A 19,398-nucleotide genomic window follows, 5' to 3' on the forward strand; every position below is an offset into this window, starting at 1 on the left:
AGCTGAATTAGCGGCTGGGCCAAGTAGCCGTTACTATAAATCTATACGATTCTAATAAATCTCTACGCTGTGGCCCTCTTGATCTGGTTTTCTTAAAAGCTCTTTAAAAATCAAACAGTGAAGTACGCTGTAATTTCGTTGTTTGTCCGTTAAAAAAAATATATATATATATTATTATCTACAAACGAACGTGGATTTGTATTATAGAATTCTAATACAGCAGCGCCTTCTGGCGGTGGGAGGCGGTAACGACAGCCAAGCTCTAACATTAGCAGTGGCGTTTTCCTGGAGGCTAGAGGCTATTGAATACCTACTACCACTAATAATAATAATAATAATAATAATAATAATAATAATAATTATAATAAAATCTGGTCGTGACAGATCGCAAATTAAAAGTAACTGAAAACACAATCTAACCCCTTTTTATAAAATCTCAATTAATAAACAAACGAATCGTTTGATCTTATCAAAAAATAACTTTATTTGTGCTTCCAACATACGCACATGTTGAGCAGTAAGGCACAAAAGCATTTTAATACTGTAACAAAGGCTCATATGCAGCAAACATAAGCAATTTTCCATACGCTAATCAGAATCAATTCAAACTGTCTCACAGTCAGACCTTCGGGTGAGTTTTTCACATCATTGACTAATAACAGTCACTGGTAAAGAGGTCAGCAGATCATTCAGTCGGCTGCTTCACAGTCAGTACATCTACGTTAACATTTGTTCTGATCGGCTGACGCACATTCAAGAAAAGCACAGCGTACAAAATAATAAATACTTAAATTATTTTTGCTATTCAAACAAGGCCACAGTGCTCGACCAGATGAAATAAACATACGTAAATTATTTGGGAAAAGAAAAAAAGAAAAAAAACGAACCCCCCCCCCCCCCCCCCCTCAATAAGTCTTCATTCATCTTCATATGCGTAATAAGCGTTACTGATGGCTCTGGTGATGATGTTTTCTGCAGACAGTCTCTGGTTGAGTCTCAGCAGCACCTCGACAAGCGTGTTGAAATCCGCCTTCATGCCTTCTTTCTCCATCCAGACCCTCAGCAGCTGGTAGACCCGCTCCTCCACCGACAGAGACTCCGCGCTCGTGATGGCGTTGTCGCTGAGGCCGAGGAGCCTGAAGAAGCGGTTGTGATAGTGCACGTCTATCTCTTCGAAGAGGTCGAAGCTCTTCTTCAGCGACTCTTCCCCTTCAGAAAAGAGAGAGGCGATTGATAAGTGACTGCTGACACAAGGAGATAAGAGATACAGGAACGAGGAAAGGAGCCTACCATTCAAAGGAATGAGTCTTCTTAGCTTTTCATTTTCCTAATGTGAGAGAGAGGGAGAGAGAGAGACATGAGCAAAACACTATTTCATCCTGACAGAAACAAACACCAACACTTAAAACACTTTAGTGTTAAAAAAAAAGTTGTGATTCTTCAAGCTGCCACTAGGTGCTGCTGTTGCACCGTTTATACTATATTTCCCTATTAATGCCTCAACCGTAATAATTCCACGGTTTCGCTTACATACACACACATTTTACTGACTTATTTAAAATGTACTATTTCGTACTAAACAAGATCACAAATATAGTCTTATGCAAAAGTTTGCACACCCTTGGTCAAATGACATGTTCTGCTGGATTAAGTGAACACGTCCCCTATAGCGAGACACTTCCGCACATTTTAATGCGCATATACGGTTTATTTGCTGAATTTAACATATTTATAGAAAATAACACAAACAGCAGCATCGGAATGCTTTCCAATATGCTAACTGAATCTTATAAATACAAGCTGTGCACTAACATTGGCTGCAATGTGCCACATTTAAGTGTGTTCTCTGGAGAGGATGTATTAACTTATTAAGAAAATCAATGGGTAATATGACTAGAGGTGTGTAAACGTCTGCCTTAGACTCAACACCCACTGGCCACTTTATTGGAAACACCCACCTTGAGCTTCCCATCACTGGCCACTTCGTTAGAAACACCCACCTTGTACATCCACGCGCTGGCCACTTTATTGGAAACACCCGCTTTGAGCTTCCCATCACTGGCCACTTTATTAGAAACACCCACCTTGTATTTCCACTCACTGGCCACTTTATTAGAAACAGTGGTCCAGCACCCAAAATTATCCAGGCTCTGTGGTCAGAAACTGACCGTTGATGAAGAGAACGGTTTCTAATAAAGGGTCCTAGGACTCCTACACGACCTCACACTGTCATTTACAGTCATCACCATGAGTTGTACTGCGTACTGGTACAGTGACTAGATTTGAGAATAACATGAGGCGACGAACAGCAGAGCAGGCCAGACTGAATGAGCAGCAGATTAGATCATAGATCAGAGAGTAAAGCACAGATAAGCAGGCAGAACAGTGGTGCGGGTGTTAAGACGAAGCTTGGCAGGACGTTTTAAAGGGAGTCATTAATTCTGCTCCTGGAGGGCCAGAGTTCAGCACAGGCTGCTGACGTCACTGTGCAAACACACCTGTTTCAACGTAGCAGTAGGTCACCAGGATTAGTAGCTTGTTTGTGCAAGGAAATGACTAAACTGCTAAAACTCCAGCCCCAGAATTCATGACTACTGATCTAAACAAACATTTACAGTGAACATATTTTACAACACGCACACCAGAAATGTCTGTTCTTGCTCTTGTGTAATCTGTAGTGATCAGTGGTGCATCAAACCTCCCAGAAAAGTGCTCTCTTTAGGCCTTTCACGTGCAAAAGACTAAAACTAGGAGCTAAACTTTTCCACAAAGCAGGATTTCGCAATAGACTTGACTGTGGGCTTAAAGGGAAACTCCACTGATGTCTTTAAATTTCTGCATAATTAACTCGATGAGATGTAAACAGAGTGCTTTGGGGTAAAATGCTCCATTTTAGAGAAACTTACTGAGTCCGAATTGTTCACAGTGGTAGTGATAGGAACCAGACGTCCACCTCTAAAGCTCCCCCACAGAAACTTGTCACATGAAATGGTTACGAATTCACTGCCTGATGTCTGAGACCCTGTTTTCTGACAGTTTTGAGATACAGTTTAGGCCTAAATCCATTCATGGTGGAGGGATACATGCAGGGTGTTTTGAGGCAAAATAGTCCCCAAGGAAATCTCGCTTTTTCAGTTTTATCACTATTTTACCATCATCATTACATATAAAAACTCGGGAGACTCGTGTAGGTTCACTGGTGGTTCTGGATAGTAAATAAATTGGCTATATTTGTGTCGTAGTCATGGTGACCCCTGGTTCCTATCACCAAAGAAATGAGTCTCTACAATCAACCATTTCACACCAAATGACTGTTTACATCTTTTCTGTTCTCTATTCAATTCAGAATTCATGTAATGCTGTCACACACTTCCAACAACAGAGTTCAGGCTGAAAACCGCCGAGTATTGCTTTAATTACTCTCGCTAGACTGAGTCCTGCTTTGTGGAATGCCCCTCACTGCGAGACGTTGGATGCACACTGAGACTCTCACTCTCACCAGAGCGGGAGGCGGGCAGGGCAGTGCTGGGCTGTAGCGGGCAGGGCAGGGCTCGCTGGGCTGGACGCACACACATAGGCTGTTTTGGGAGGAGGTGGTGGTGGTGGGGAGGCTGTCTCCCAGCCCCCGGTCCTCTTCCTCCACCAAATCCACACAGACAGGGGTCCAGGCACCCACCGACTGACTCGATGAAGGGACGATGAAGGGTTGGAGCGGCACACTGTCCTCCAGTGCAGAGTTGAGGCCGTTCTGTCTCGTCTCCACAGAGTCGCTGCCGCTTTTCTACAAAACAAATACAGATATGCAGAGAGTTCATCTAAAGGCCTTTATTAACCGAATACGTTTCATTTGTGCAATTGATTTAGGCGACAGTGAACTAATTCGAGCATGTTTAGGACTGATGCTATCTTTCACACCAAACACACTCTGTATGATATGTTCAAACTTTCTCTAGTGACAAAAAACTCACTGACCAATCACAGTCATCTCTGCTGTTGGCATGACGACAACCAAGATGGCAGAGCAGCTGTGTTCCAGCAACTTTTACACAAATGCTAAAAGGATCAGAATCTCCAAAAGCTACTGAGCTACAAGCGTCATTAGATGTGGATGAATTCAATGTTTCAGCTTCTGTATCAAGTAGCTCTTCATGCTACTTTCACTTGGTCAAATGGTCAGAAGCCCAGTGTGACCGCTTGACTGTTCTGCTGGGAGCAAAGTGTCTTATCCGCACTTAAAGACATTCAGCCCGTTTGTTGTGTGGAGCTGCATCTCCAAAATCAGATCACAGCTGAGATCCCAGCTGTGTTTGGTGAAGAAACCAGTTTTTCCCACTGCGTTTGGTGCATAACATCCTTAAGGCTGCAACCAAGCTGCATATTTCACAGCTCATTTTAAAGAGGAATTCTGATTTTTCTCATTTATTTTTATAATTCAGTGGCTGAGAGGTCATTCAGTATTTTGGTATTTTGCATTTTGTTGAGAAATGGTTCATTCCAGTGATTCAGATTTTCTTAAAGTGGTGGTGATGCCATGTCTACAACACACATACAGCCATTTTATTTACCATCCAAAACTACCAGTGAACCTGAGGTTTATATGGAGCATTAATGATGGTAAAACGGTGATAAATCTGAAAAAAATCATTTTTCTTGGGGACTATTTTGCCTCATAACACCGTACATATACACCTCCACCATAAATAGATACTACAAAAAAAAATAATCATCTTGAGAAGACCTAAAAACTATCATAAAACAATAAACAAACATCAAGAAGTCTATTAACAACCATTCACATTGCCTGCAATTACACATTTCCATCACAGAGGTCTCCAAATCACAATAACTTACATAGTTCAGCTTTGAACGTTTAAGTTCAAAGTTTGGTGCGAAACGCTCTGCTCTAGAGAAACTTACAGCCAGAACTGTTCACAGTGGAGGTGATAGGAACCAGACGTCCACCTCTAAAAGCTCCCTCACAGAAAATTGTTACTTAAAATGCTTATGAATACACAGCCTGATAACAGACGTTGTTTTACAACAGCTATGAGAAGATTTTTGAAACATATTTTAAAATCCATTCGTGCCGGAAAGATACATACAGGGTGTCCTGAGGCAAAATAGTCCCCAAAGAAAATTCTTCAGGTGCACCACTTTCACCACCATCAACTTTACATATACAAACACATGCAGGTTCACTGGTTGTTTAAGAAAATGGCTATATATAAATCTGAGTCACATCCCGGCACTCTGAACGAACTTCCACTGTATTATGCAGGAATTTTGGAATCCCCCTTTAAAATCTTGAGAATGTGAGCAACTGCTTGTCCCAGGGAGAAATGATATGTAATCGAATGCTCGCGCTCTTAATGAGCGATCCTGCACTTTGGCTGAATTTTAGAAATACGTCACACGTGTGCACAGAAGCAAAACCACAAACCACAAATGTGGACTCTGGGACGTGCCTACAGTTTCATTTGTGCAACAAGCCGTTTCCTCTTTAATGTCACAACAAAACAGTATGACCTTCAATGCTGTACTGTGGTCTAATACAATCGGTTAGAATGGCTATGTACATCATAGGGACATTATAGAGGATTTTAGGGTTTAAGAAATCAGCAAACTGACAAAAAGGCAGGTCATTCTTACCCATAAAGTGGCTTTCATAATGTGGTTAACCTATCATAAAACAACAGTTTCAGTTTCAACTGATTGAAACCTGATGCGTTTACGACTCATCCGTAGTCAGCAACATGTTTAGAACGTCTAGACGACCTAGAGTAACATGTTTCTTGCTAAACTGGTCCCAATTTAGTTAAGTGAATGTGTAGGACCTTCTGTCCAGCTCCTGAAGGCCTAAACAAGACGAGAGCTCCTAGGCATAATTATTCAGAGTCAGCTGACTAATACACGCCTTATCTCTCCAACTGCCGCCCTCACAGATAACGTTTCACATTAAACCACTTTAAGACCGTTTAAGCTTAGGCTGGAGAATAAAACCAAAGCAATAAACCAGGCACCCCATTTAGAGCCCACTTCAAACTCCTGAGCACACAGCCTAAATGTTGTTCGACACTGTGATGGTCTGAGAGGAGTAAACAAGTTTTGTGGAAAAATCACCATCAACCACATTTCCAAAATAGCTTCTACTGACAGGAAACCACAATAACACAGAACAGTGATCACATTGTATTATCAGCAGCATCTTTGTTCTGTGATGCTGATTCACATTAATTGCCTTTTTCCACTTGCTGAAATGTGTGTACAAGCAATGCTTTGGGCCATACTTGTCAAAACACCTTCACTATAATGTTAATGTATGTTGGCATCCTTATGGGGTTTCTTATGATATGTTAGCACCAAGCAAACAGGAGCATCAGAACATCTTACATTTGAAGCTTGTAAAAGACATTAACACATATAGTATGTTACTGTGGCATGAGCCCGTCTCCCAGGCCCTGATGACAACGGCGAGAGCCGGCAGGATGATGAGCGAGTGGGGGACAGTGCCGGAGTCCCGATCACCGCTTCCTGGGTGCCTCCTCTGGCACATGCCACAGTTACCTTGTATCTATCAGTTTTACACTGACCCAGTAGAGAGTCCTGCTGCTGCTGTCTTCCATTCCTAACAACTAAATGAAACCTGGTGAGTTTGTGACTCATTCACTGTCAGCGAGGTATCTAGAACTTCCAGCAGACCTAGAATGACACCTTTTCTCACTAAATTGCTCTCATTGTGAATCAAAACATGACTGGTTGACTCTTAATTATGTTGGCAGTTAATGTAATGAGTAAGACATTCAGTTCAGCTCCTGAAGTCTTATTTATTAGATGCCAGAAATCATTAGGCCTTTATTGAAGAACCTACAAGACCCCAAGGTTCAAGAAAAAGACCGCTTCCCACTTGTCCTCACATTATTTCATCATTGTCCCCATTGGTATGGATAACTGACCAATGTACTAGACTCACCTTCATCAGAATTCCTCCTGGGCAGCATGAGTCCACTGAAATCAGACAAACACAGCTGATGAGGATGTGTCCTAACTGAGGATGGAATGCTCAAATATATGAGGTAACTATGCTTGAGCCAACTGATTGCAGTACCATGAATGGCCAATATAGTTCATATACTTTGACCACCAATCAAATTGGACGATTTAATACAGTTTAGGTAAGTCATTGTTGTCTTTCATCATGTTTTCTAAATGTAAATGTCCATTTACATTTACACATTCAGCAGGCATCTTTAAAACTGAATCATGTTGCATGCTGAGGTAGGTGAATGTAGCGTTAGGAGTTTTGCCCAAGGTTGGGAACCAGTGTATGATGGCGCTTGACCAAGCAGGGAACTGAACCCCAGCCTACTGTGCAGAGGGCAACACACAGAACACCTTCCCCTTCCAAAACATGAAAATGAAATAGCACAGTATTGTTAACAATGTGTTACCACATTACCTGCCATGCTGAAACAGGCTACTGGAGGAAGATGCCTCCCATATCAATTAGGTTTTTTCCTGAAAATGCACTAAACTCTGTGCTCGATACTCAGCAACGGCTACAAGGTGATCAGACGACTGCATACGGCACACAAGCTCACAAGCCTCGAGGGACAGTATAAGCCTCACCTGCTCTTTTACTCCATGTAGGAGCCTTCCAGTACAGGATGACCATGAGCAGCAAAATCATGAGGGAGAGCACCACAGCAGTGATGGGTCCAGCTGCATTACCAAACACAAACACCATTACAATTACAGTGGTGTGAAAAAGTGTTTGCCCCCTTCCTCATTTCCTGTTTTTTTGCATGTTTGTCACACTTAAGTGTTTCGGAACATCAAACCAATTTAAACAATAGTCAAGGACAACACGAGTAAACACAAAATGCAATTTGTAAATGAAGGTGTTTATTATTAAAGGAGAAAAAAAATCCAAACCATCATGGCCCTGTGTGAAAAAGTGATTGCCCCCTAAACCTAATAACTGGTTGGGCCACCCTTCGCAGCAACAACTGCAACCAAGCGTTTGCGATAACTTGCAATGGTCTTTTACAGCGTTCTGGAGGAATTTTGGCCCACTCATCTTTGCAGAATTGTTCTAATTCAGTTACATTAGAGGGTTTTCGAGCATGAACGGCCTTTTTAAGGTCATACCACAACATCTCAATAGGATTCAGGTCAGGACTTTGGCTAGGCCACTCCAAAGTCTTCATTTTGTTTTTCTTCAGCCATTCAGTGGTGGACTGGCTGGTGTGTTTAGGATCATTGTCCTGCTGCAGAACCCAAGTTCGTTTCAGCTTGAGTTCACGAACAGATGGTCGGACATTCTCCTTCAGGATCTTTTGGTAGACAGCAGAATTCATAGTTCCATTTATCACAGCAAGTCTTCCAGGTCCTGACGCAGCAAAACAGCCCCAGACCATCACACTACCACCACCATATTTTACTGTTGGTATAATGTTCTTTTTCTGAAAAGCAGTGTTCCTTTTACGCCAGATGTAATGGGACACACACCTTCCAAAGAGTTCCACTTTTGTCTCATCGGTCCACAGAATGTTTTCCCAAAAGTGTTGGGGATCATCAAGATGTGTTTTGGAAAAATTGAGACGAGCTTTAATGTTCTTTTTGCTCAGCAGTGATTTTCTTCTTGGAACTCTGCCATGCAGGCCATTTTTGCCCAGTCTTTTTCTGATGGTGGAGGCATGAACGCTGACCTTAACTGAGGCAAGTGAGGCCTGCAGTTCTTTGGACGTTGTTGTGGGGTCTTTTGTGACCTCTTGGCTGAGTCGTCGCTGCTCTCTTGGGGTAATTTTGGGCGGCCGGCCACTCCTGGGAAGGTTCACCACTGTTCCATGTCTTCGCCATTTGTGGATAATGGCTCTCACTGTGGTTCGCTGGATTCCCAAAGCTTTGGAAATGGCTTTATAACCCTTTCCATACTGATAGATCTCAATTACTTTCTTTCTCAATTGTTCCTGAATTTCTTTGGATCTCGGCATGATGTGTAGCTTTTAAGGATCTTTTGGTGGACTTTACTGTGTCAGGCAGCTCCTATTTAAGTGATGTCTTGATTGAGAACAGGTGTGGCAATAATCACGCCTGGGTGTGGCTAGAGAAATTGAACTCAGGTGTTAAAAACCACAGTTATAGTATGTTTTAACGAGGGGGGCAATCACTTTTTCACACAGGGCCATGATGGTTTGGATTTTTTTTCTCCTTTAATAATAAACACCTTCATTTACAAATTGCATTTTGTGTTTACTCGTGTTGTCCTTGACTATTGTTTAAATTGGTTTGATGTTCCGAAACACTTAAGTGTGACAAACATGCAAAAAAACAGGAAATGAGGAAGGGGGCAAACACTTTTTCACACCACTGTACTTACTTACAACAAGCTGACTCTTATTGAAATTAGCACAGAAAATGATCTCGATCCATGTGTTATATAAAGTAATGTCTATGTATGTATTTGTATTTGCTCCATTCTAACCAAGTCAGAATTGTTCACAGTGGCGGTGATAGGAACCAGATGTCTGAAGAGTTTAATGCCCTTGAAAGAGAGGTACATTCAGGGGAAATAAAATGTAGGTAAAACAGTCCCCAAACTATAGATTTTTTCAGATTTCCCACCATTTTTCCATCTACAACATTTCATATAAAATTCAGAAGATAGGCGTAGGTTTACCGGTGGTTTTGGCAAGTAAATAAAATGGCTATATAGTGACCCCTGGTTCCTTTCACCACCACAGTAAAGAAATTGGAGTTGGTAAATTTCTCTAAAATGGCACATTCCACATCAAACCACTCAGAAATCTGTAGAATTATGAGCCCTAGTCCTGCTGGATGAAGCGGTAAGAATGCATCTTGCGGTACCTATGGATGAACGAGCCGAGCCTTTTTTCTTCCTGCAGACCGTGTTAGAGCTGGCTGTGCAGCTCTTCTCCACCTCCTCATCTTCAGCGCATCTAAAGAACGGAAGGCATCAGATAAATCACTTTAATATCCACAGCCACAGATATCACCCTTGGAGCACCTTCACAACAACTACTGGACCACTGCAACCACCACTGTGAACAGCCACTAGTGCAGGCAAGCATTTATTACATCCATCCACCCATCCATCCATCCATTTTCTAAGCCGCTTCTCCGTCAGGGTCGGTCAAAAGGGTCAAAAGTCAGAGACCACTTTTCATGTAATTTCCAGTCATAACAGGCATTTTGACGAGTTTTTCAGAAGATATAGGACAATCCACAATCCACTTGCTTATTTTTCCAAAATCAGAGTTAAAAGCATATTAAAAGATACAGTGAATGTTGAGGTTTGGGGTGGTCCGTCCATTGTTCTGATGGATGCACTGTGACCTTTTTCAGATCTAAAGCAACAGTGGAGCTTGGTTTTCTCCTCTCTTAAAGACAAAAGCTTAACGTTTATCTAATGGGACAGTTTTGCTGGCCTACCAGGTTTTCCAGCTGGTTGTTAGGAATCATATTTTCTCTGTAGCTTTCAATCATTTTTTTGTTCTCATCTTTTCACTAATTTTCCTTTGATATTATTTATTCAAGTGGATTATCTAATGTACTCTCCTCACAAATATCTCCAGAATAACTTGTACTTAATACCGGTTTTGATTTGGAATTATGCAAATGAAGGGTCGCCTCTGACATTTTGCACAGCAACATTTACACGGCAAATGCAGGAGATGCTTCAGAAACATACTTGCTGCATGTCTTGCAGACCTCACAGGCTTGTTCAGGCAGGCAGAAAAGACCCTTCATACACTGGCACTGGGTGTTTTGGGTGCTGGTGCATTGCCCGACAAGGTCCTGATCTACAAGAATCAGAGGTATTAGACAGATGTCAACCAGACATATGTGAATTCAGAAGAACTTAGTGAATAAAGGCTTAAAGACTGAATGAAGTGAGTATACATACACTAAGCTGTCACTCTTTGGCCACTTTATTGGTAAGACCCACCTTATAGGTTCACTATATAGGCGTACAATTATAGACTATAGTGCTTCACAATTTGTCAGCCCCCCTCTACCCCATGCATACAGGACTGCTGCAGGAGTTACTCCACATAAGCACACTTACTGGCTACTTTATTAGAAACCCCTCGCTTGGCTTCACATTGCTGTGGTACAGGTAGAAATGGTAGCTCATCAGTTGATGATAGCTGATCAGTTGGGTTAGTCATCTAGCTCTTCACCAGTGGGCCACAGAGTTGCGATTGGCTGGATATCTTTGGGTGCTGGACGCTGCTGTGTTAACAATGGCCCACCACCCAAATAATATCCGGACAACAGTGATCATAAACTGACCAATGATGAATGGGGTAGATGGGGCTGACAAACTGCAGAAACAGATGGGCTAAAGACTGTAAGCGTACATCTTTATAGTGGTGCAACTTTGGGCCCTAAAGAGGTTACCTGACCGACAACTGCTACACGGTAAGCACTTATGCAGTCCATTTTCATGCTCAGTGTATGACCCGAAGTCACAAGTCTCACAGATCCCTCTCTCAGAAGCTCTGCTACAGGAGTGTTTGACGTAGGTACCTGCAACACAAGTGACATCTGAACAATCATCGATAATTCGGAGACGAATAGACATTTCTGCAATGATATACTGTTAAACACTAAGACATAAACCTGAAGTCAGCTTCTTGTTCAAATTCTACTGCTCCACCTTAAATGGTGCAGCAGTTACATTCTGGAACTTTAGGTACCAACTAAGATGGGACGGGAAAATCTGAACAAGAAGCTGGCGACTGAGAAGCGACTTCAGCCTCATAAAACAATCCGACGTTGAGAGACGTTTCACAAGAAACTATTTCAATTTTGCGGAAAAGTTTCCTGCCCGAGATGCAAAAAAAACAGCTATAACTGAGCTAAAGTTTAAAGCAGAGCAAAATAAGTGTGTTTTCTTCTATATTATATTTTCTATCCTGTACATTAGCACATACTGAGACATATTTACAGCCTAGGTTGTAATATCAGCATTAAATGTCATGGTTCCGAAAATGGTTTCATTTTTGTTGAAGAACATGGCTTTTCTTAACATTTGTGTTGTCGACCCCTGATATATGAAAAGTAAGCTGCCAAAACAACCCACTTTGAATTCTTCATGTTTATGAGGTCACAAAACCAATCAATGTCCATACATCTACCTATCCTGTCTACAGCAGTTTAGCCCCACCCATGTCATGCTGAAGTGACAAGAAGTGTTTTAGTCTGGACTGCTTTTTGAATGAGGCCCAACACAGAGCAGCCAAACAGAACTGAGCTCATTTACATATACCAATCTAAATGGCACAGTAACAAAAATAGTTTAATTCTAGATAAAAAGAGATTGTGCCGATTTGAATTCTAACTAACGTTGGTATATAAATCCACCCTGGTTTATAAACTGACTTCATACGTGAAAATAGTCAAATGGGTAAGGTACATAATCAAAACAATGGTGTTTGATTAGGTTTTATTTTCACGTCCTCCAATGTTATCAATAGTGCCAATGTCAAAGTTAATGATTAACAAAGGACTTTACTGTGTAATCCTTTCAGTATTTGTTCAAAGTCATACTCAAGGCAATATTTACATCATAATTAGGTCAGGTCAACAAGGTCCTGGCAGCGTAATAAAAAAGAGAACAGTCATAAAAGTCTCCAAAACAGGTAGCCCACTCAAGACAAGCTTCCCCGCTGTGCATGAACAGAGTTAAGTCTATCTCACCAGCTGGGCAGTTAAGGCAGCAGATGCCCGCGTGTGGGTACTCCAGGCCTTCTCTGCAGGTAACTTCTCTTCCCGTTCTGTTCCTGCTGGCCCCTGAAGGCCAGGCTAGACCAGCTGCCACACATTGCAGGATCCAAATCAGTAACGGAACCTAAACACAGGGATCCAGACAAAACACATGCGTCTGTAGACTGATTACCAAAACACAGGCTGCAGTACATCAAACATGGGGTTCAACATGTTCTATCAGAGTAGACGACACAGTGTCCATGTTGAAAACAGAAGAACTGTTAGGATTAAAACCTGATTGTTATAGAGGAACTGGTTCAGTGGCATTAGGGTCCTTTACACTGTGATATCAACCCATCAGGAAAGAAAAAAGTAACATCAGTGACTACTGGACACCACCAGAACCAACAGAAACTTCTAACGGTGTCTGATTTTTTTTTTAGCAGGGGTCCTGGACAACAGCGGTTAACGAGTGTCTGGTGAAGGACAATGCATGTTGTATTACTTTTACCATAAATTAAGTAAAGGCAATGGTTGTATGACACATGAGGTCTATTTTGAGCTATTTTAAGCTTAAACGGTTCTTTGCGTGATGAAATGGTTCTCCAGATTGATGGTGAATGTGTTGATGGTTCTGTGTAGGGCCTTTTTGAAACTGGTGACTCAGAGAGAAAGAAGCTCTGAGGTTGAGCATCGGTGGCTATTCGTATCATTTAGACAAATCTTTATGAAGCAAATGTTGAGATTATGCTTACTGTAATTATGAGTCAATTTAAAGGGGTTTCCAGTGGTTTGTCAGAATGTCTGTGCAATTTAGTGGTTGACAAAGATGATCATAAAACAAACTCTCAAGCATCAGACACTGGAGTTACATTACCTTTTTTTTTTACATCATAACTTCCTGTGAGTGAGCTTTTAGAGGCATTAAACTCTTCAGATGTCTGGTTCCTGTCACCAGCACTGTGAACAGTTCTAGCTCTAGAACAGAGCATTTTACACCAAACCACTCTGAATGACTTTGTTTGCATCCAAGGGTGTTGCCAGGTCACTTGTAGGGAGGTCCAAGTATTATTTAGCCCCCCAAACGAATGTAGTTTGTGCCATTTTAGTGCCCACTGTCCTGTTGAAGTGTTACCCACCCCAACTGCAGGTTAATAACTAACTTTTACCATAAATAAAGTAAAGTCAATGGTTGTATTCAGAACCATGAGATGTTTTTTGAACCCTTTCAAGCTTAAATGGTTATGTGCATGCTGAAATGGTTCTTCAGACTGATAGTGAATGTGTTGATGGTTCCATGTAGAACCTTTTTGAAAATAGTCCTAAACAGCACCAAAAATGGTTCTTCTATTGTTATAATGTCAAGCTTGTATCAACTTAAGAATCCTTCTACTTACCAGGTCATCTGTTAGCTTCATGCTGCAGGTAAAAAAAAAATACTCGAAAGATCAGAAATCTCAGTTGGTCAAGACTGAAATGAATATTTCTGGAAGATGCTGTCGACTATGTGATGGAATTATTCGACTTCACTCTCTCTCTCAGCTGGTGAACTCTCTGTAAACAACAGATGAATGCTTCAGAGGATGTGGGTTAAATGAGCTCCTCCTTTTTTCTTCACCTGCCTCATTCATGCTTTTCGACTGACTGAGAGAGAATGAAGCTTTGTGGTTAAAACCTGGCTGATCTTGTTCATTGAGAAATATTCAAGCCTTCATGAAGGCACTTTTGAGACGATTTAAAGAGGATTTACACGTGTAATTCAGTGGTTGACAAAAATGACCGTAAAATGATCTCTCAAGCATCAGACACTGTATTCAGAACAACTATCATGTAATAAATATCTGTGATGTAGCTTTTAGAGGCATTAAACTCCTCCTATCACCACCACTGTGAACAGTTCTGACAGAGCATTTCATACCAAACCACTCAGTAGCGTCACCAGGCCGGTTTTAGGAGGGCCTAAGTATTAATTAGGCCCCCAAATGAATCATCAACAGTATGTTTCACTGATTCTTCATTATTTGACTGTGCCGTCATGTCTTCATATGCACAATACACATTTATATATTGTACATACTTAATACATGTTTGTACTGTCAAATGTCGTTATGTCAAATAGCTATTTTTAATCAATTTCCACCTGTTGCTAGTCTAAAAGTTCATGATGAACAGGCAGACTGAGAAAGAACCATTGGAAATTATTAGCAATGAAATTGACTTTCTAATGGGAATTGACCTCCAACACGCACCATTAAGATTCCAGTAGAACACCTTTAGAAACCATCAGAAAACATCAAATGCATTTATAATTAACCGCTGGTCACCTGTTCAATCTTTAGAATTCTTTACATTGTTGTATCAACCCTTTAAAAAGGCCAAAACACATTACAAAACCAAGAGAAACACTGAATGGCTTCTGTGGGTTTTCTTAGCAGAGAGCATTTACAGAAGAACTCTTGAAGAACCAGCTTTTTAGATCAGTCAGATAAGAGCTATTGAACATTCCTACTGGACAAGCCTCGACTTTCTGCTTGAGTTATCAGGCTAACCGAGAAGTCTTATTTTACGAAAAACCCCACTGACAGGTCAGAAAAAGGTCACTTTACATCTATCGGCTACTGTGGAGTCACCATCAACAAGCATGGACATGTTCTTAATGCACAGCAGAGGTGACGTGCAAACAAAATAAAAACCTCTCCAACTGAGCAATTTCCCAGAATTTTCTGGCTCCAACACTGACATATATTACAATAACAACACATACACAAACCATTTATGCTACTCTTCACTCTGTTTAGTTACAAAATAATCGATCAATTACTAATTTTAAAACCAACTGGTGTGACTTTGCTGCTCTGGACGTCCTTCCCGTCTTTATAAGAGCCAGACAAGACAAACTACTGAACTCCCTGAAAGCGTTTACAGTATGAACGCCGTCGTTGAAGCTAATTCGTTCAATTCGTCGCGATTTTAATCGATTATTTTTTTCTCTGTTTCGCGGCGAACGCGCCGAAATTGGACTGGACATGGAAATTTTGAGTGGAAATGTGAGTGGACTGGTTTGGATTTGCTGTTATGCTCGCAAAAATCGCGTTTTTTAAAAAGATTATTCGATTTCTGACAGAAACTTTTAGCTCGGACTTACCAGGCTGCTCGTTAGCTTCATGCTGCGGGGATATAAACCACTCCAAAGATCAGAAAGCTCCGCTGGTCGAGGCTGCAGTGAGCATTTCTAGTAGAGTTCCGCCTCTGGAAGCTACATTGTCGACTATTTAGTGAAATTATTCGACTTCTCTCTCTCTCTCTCTGGCTCTCTCTTACTCTGCCTCTCTGTCTCTCTTACTCTGCCTCTCTGCCTCTCACTCAGCTCTCGGTAAACAACAGATGAGCTGGCTTGAGGCGCCTGAGAGGATGAGAGATGAATGAGCTCCTCCTCCTTTCTTCACCTGCCTCATTCAGGTTTTCTACCAGACTTGTGGAAGAAATAAGGTCTGAGAGTCAAGAGATTTAAGTTGATTTGATTTAAAGGGGATTTCTGCAGTTCAGTGGGTGATGACTAACAGATGACATGAGCATCAGGGAGTTTTAGAGGCATTAAACTCTTCAGGTGTCTGGTTCCTATCATCACCAGTTCTAAACAGTTCTGGCTCTAGATTGGAGAATTTCACACCAAACCACTCTGAGTGGCTCTATTTGCGTCCAAGTGTGTCGCCAGGCTAGTTTTAGAGGGGCCTAAGTAATATTTAGCCCCCCAAATGAATGTAGTTTGTGTTGTGTTGGTGCCGATTGTCCTGTTGAAGTGTTATTAACTGTGCGCAATTTCCCACGTCTTCTTTTTCTACACAACAACACAACATTATTTAGCCCGCCAACCCCCCCAAATGACATTTGTTCAAATCAACGTTTTTCATAGATTTTTCATTATTCAGCTGTGCTACTGCATATCCTACCATGCTGGTAACAGCCTTTATACATAAAATTAATGCGTGGCCACGACTTAGTAAGGTGTGGGAACAAGATAATTGTCTTATTAAGTCGAATTACTTTTATTTATACAGGATGTCACCAACATGACTCCATAGTATCCAGTTTCACAGTATACATTTCTATATTTTGGCAATTGGAGACTCTGGAGGCGTGGCTATGCAGATGCCACATGCAAATGTTGACGGTAGGCATGCTCAGTCCAACAAAGGGGCTGTTTGTTGTTGTGAATGTTGTGTGTTAGTTTAGGTTGTGTACATTTTATGTGTCGGGGATGTTCAGGACAGCATTGCTGGCACGGTGGGTGGCAGTGAAAGCAGATGGGCCAGGTCAAGTGCTGCTATCGCTGCGTGGGACTTGGCGTAGAATCCTACCTGAGCAGGAGCCGCTATATGGGGATGCGGCCTTGACGGAGGACTGGGGCGCTTGCCGTGGTGTAGCAGGTGCCCTGTGGTTTTTGCTTGCCGGGACTGTGCCTGCATCCAGGGACTTGGCTCAAGCTGGTACATAGATGGGGACCAGCTGCCCTTCAAAGGGGGGGCAATGCAGTGACCCTCTACTGACTGGTGCTGGCTGTGAGAGACTCTGGAGGCATGGCTGTGCTGATGACCACATGCAACAAAGGGACTGTTTGTTGTTGTCAATGTTGTTGTTTGTCATTTTAGGTTATGTGTACATGTTTTATGTGTTGTCGTGTCAGGGAGTGGGCTAACGTGTGGGTTTTGTATATGAGGGTTAGCCACCATCAGGGTGAAACCTGTGGTTTCCTCCTCCTCATTTTCTGCCAGTGTGTCTGGTTGTAGAAATTGAGACTGTAACTATAATCTGTGTATGTGAATAACATTTAGGAGCTGCAGCTTATCGAAAAGAGGAGATAGCAGTTAGCGCTTGACTTATTAACACCTTTATTTGATTTGTGTAGGTCGACAGATATTAAAATTGTACTAAACCCCTGTTTAATAAAAACTGAGACAGATGTACCGTGTGCCAACTAGACCAAATAGATACATTTTCTGCATATCTCTGCTCTACAAGCTCACAATTCATAGGTATTTTGGGGAGAATGCACTCAGAACCCCCCAGTCAAGGCCTTAGCCCCCCCATCCGTTAATCTCTAGTGATGCCCCTGTTTACATCTCAGCGACTGGATTGATTGAACAAGAAACTTTATAGACATTTCATCAGTTACTCAAATCAGATCTTTTGAGACGACTGTCCACACTGTTATTTGCAAATGATGAGTTTGGATTTATGTGTCCAGACATCACCAATCTATTTGCAAGGGTTGCTGTGGTGGCGATGTCGGGGTCAGTAACTACGTAGCTACACTGGTGGCGTGGATTTCAAACGCAGATACAGGAGAGATGGAGGTGCGTCATCTCACCCTCCAATCAAATTTTTCTGGCATAAGCACGAAACTTTGGCACGCTTCCCGAATCCCAGCACTTCCATCAATCTGGATTTGACATTGTCATTGTCTGTCACGTTTCGAGTGACACAAAAGACACTTTGAAATCTGACTTGAGTGTCCAGAGCGTCCAGACTGAGATGCATCTGTAAAAAATCCATTGGAATTGAATTGCAAACCACCTCCACATGTGGTTTGGATTTGACTTGCAAAAATCGTATTTCATGTCTTTTTTTGCTGTCCAGACTATCGAAAATCAAATGGTGTATACCAAAATTGGGCTGGTGTTGTGAGTTTCATAAGACGTTTTCCAGGACATTGAACATTTTTGTCTGTGATTTAATGGTTGGAATGTAAACAGTGTCATTCAGAGTGGCTTTGCTGTGAAGTGGTTAATTGTAGAGACTCAGATTTCTCCAAAGTGGTGCTGATAGGAACCAGGCGTCCACCTCTAAAAGCTCCCTCATAGAGTTATTACATGAAATGCTTATGAATATATTGCCTTATTTGCATTGCTATATGATAGTTTTGAGAAGGTTGTGGCCTAAAATATATTTCATATTTTCAAAATCTATTCTCAGTGGAGGGACACATGCAGGCCGTTGTGACCCCTGGGTCCTATCACCACCAGTGTTGTGACAACCAACCATTGCACACCAAACCACTCTGAATGAGTCTGTTTGGATCTCAACTATTAACTTTGCCTTTCTTAACTGACTCATTTGTGGCAAAGTGACTCTAATTAGTCTGCTCAAGTTATCATCAAATTTACAATGGCACTTTTCCCGCCAACACACACACACATACTACCACTTATCAGACCAAACTTCAGCGCTATCAGGCCAACAACAGCCTGCGCTGCAGTGATATCCTGAACGCTGGACGGCTGTCTGTTAGTGCTGTCACTTGACAGGAAGGTTGGCAGAGGGTGGGATCTTGTTTTAGTGACTTATTTACCAAGCGCAAGGGGAATTTCCCTCCTAGGTGATTCATGTGACCAACGCCGCTCCCACTTTCTACTTTGAGCTGAGAAATAGGTGGAATGACACAGCAGATTTAGAGGAAGAGAAGGTTAAAGAAAAGGGAAAATGAGCAGATAGCAAACAATAATTATCATATTAAAACCACAGAGGGCCGACATCACAGTCCATATTTATTACTGAGAAATCTACAGATTATTCAATGATTGTCTGAGTGTTTCAAGAAGAATTTCACTGATTTGATTAAGATTTCAGTGTAATTCAGTGGTTGCCATGTAAACAGAGTCATTC

The 19,398-nt window shown here is 41.7% G+C and overlaps 1 protein-coding gene across 3 annotated transcripts; it reads right to left on the reverse strand.

The window, feature by feature from the left end:
• Positions 1–459: 459 nt before the first annotated feature.
• On the reverse strand, positions 460–16,125 carry hdr (hematopoietic death receptor). 3 transcript variants are annotated; one of them, XM_017709273.2, is made up of 11 exons: positions 15,881–16,125; positions 14,133–14,154; positions 12,727–12,877; positions 11,425–11,553; positions 10,712–10,823; positions 9,868–9,959; positions 7,627–7,719; positions 6,971–7,005; positions 3,500–3,781; positions 1,291–1,327; positions 460–1,209 (listed from the first exon to the last, which is right to left on the reverse strand). In XM_017709273.2, exons 2-11 carry the CDS (start codon positions 14,151–14,153, stop codon positions 917–919), a joined length of 1,245 nt encoding a protein of 414 aa, XP_017564762.2. In that variant the 5' UTR covers position 14,154; positions 15,881–16,125; the 3' UTR covers positions 460–916. The 3 variants fall into 3 exon arrangements, with proteins under 3 accessions (XP_017564762.2, XP_017564763.2, XP_017564761.2); XM_017709274.2 differs by lacking the exon at positions 14,133–14,154 and having other exon boundaries at positions 3,677–3,781; positions 15,881–16,124; XM_017709272.2 differs by lacking the exon at positions 14,133–14,154 and having other exon boundaries at positions 15,881–16,124.
• Between the last annotated feature and the right edge of the window lie 3,273 nt (positions 16,126–19,398).

Source organism: Pygocentrus nattereri, chromosome 20, assembly GCF_015220715.1.
Source record: "Pygocentrus nattereri isolate fPygNat1 chromosome 20, fPygNat1.pri, whole genome shotgun sequence".
Classification (NCBI taxonomy): Eukaryota; Metazoa; Chordata; class Actinopteri; order Characiformes; family Serrasalmidae; genus Pygocentrus; species Pygocentrus nattereri.

Bases quoted from the DNA above. Each gene is read 5' to 3' on its own strand.
- hdr (XM_017709273.2), bottom strand. From the start codon at position 14,153: ATGAAGCTAACAGATGACCTG. The intron at 7,720-9,867 runs GTACCGCAAGAT...TTGGTAATGCAG, and splicing joins CTCGGCTCGTTCATCCATAG to CTGGACCCATCACTGCTGTG. The intron at 3,782-6,970 runs GTGAGTCTAGTA...TTTGTTTTGTAG, and splicing joins CAGGAGGAATTCTGATGAAG to AAAAGCGGCAGCGACTCTGT.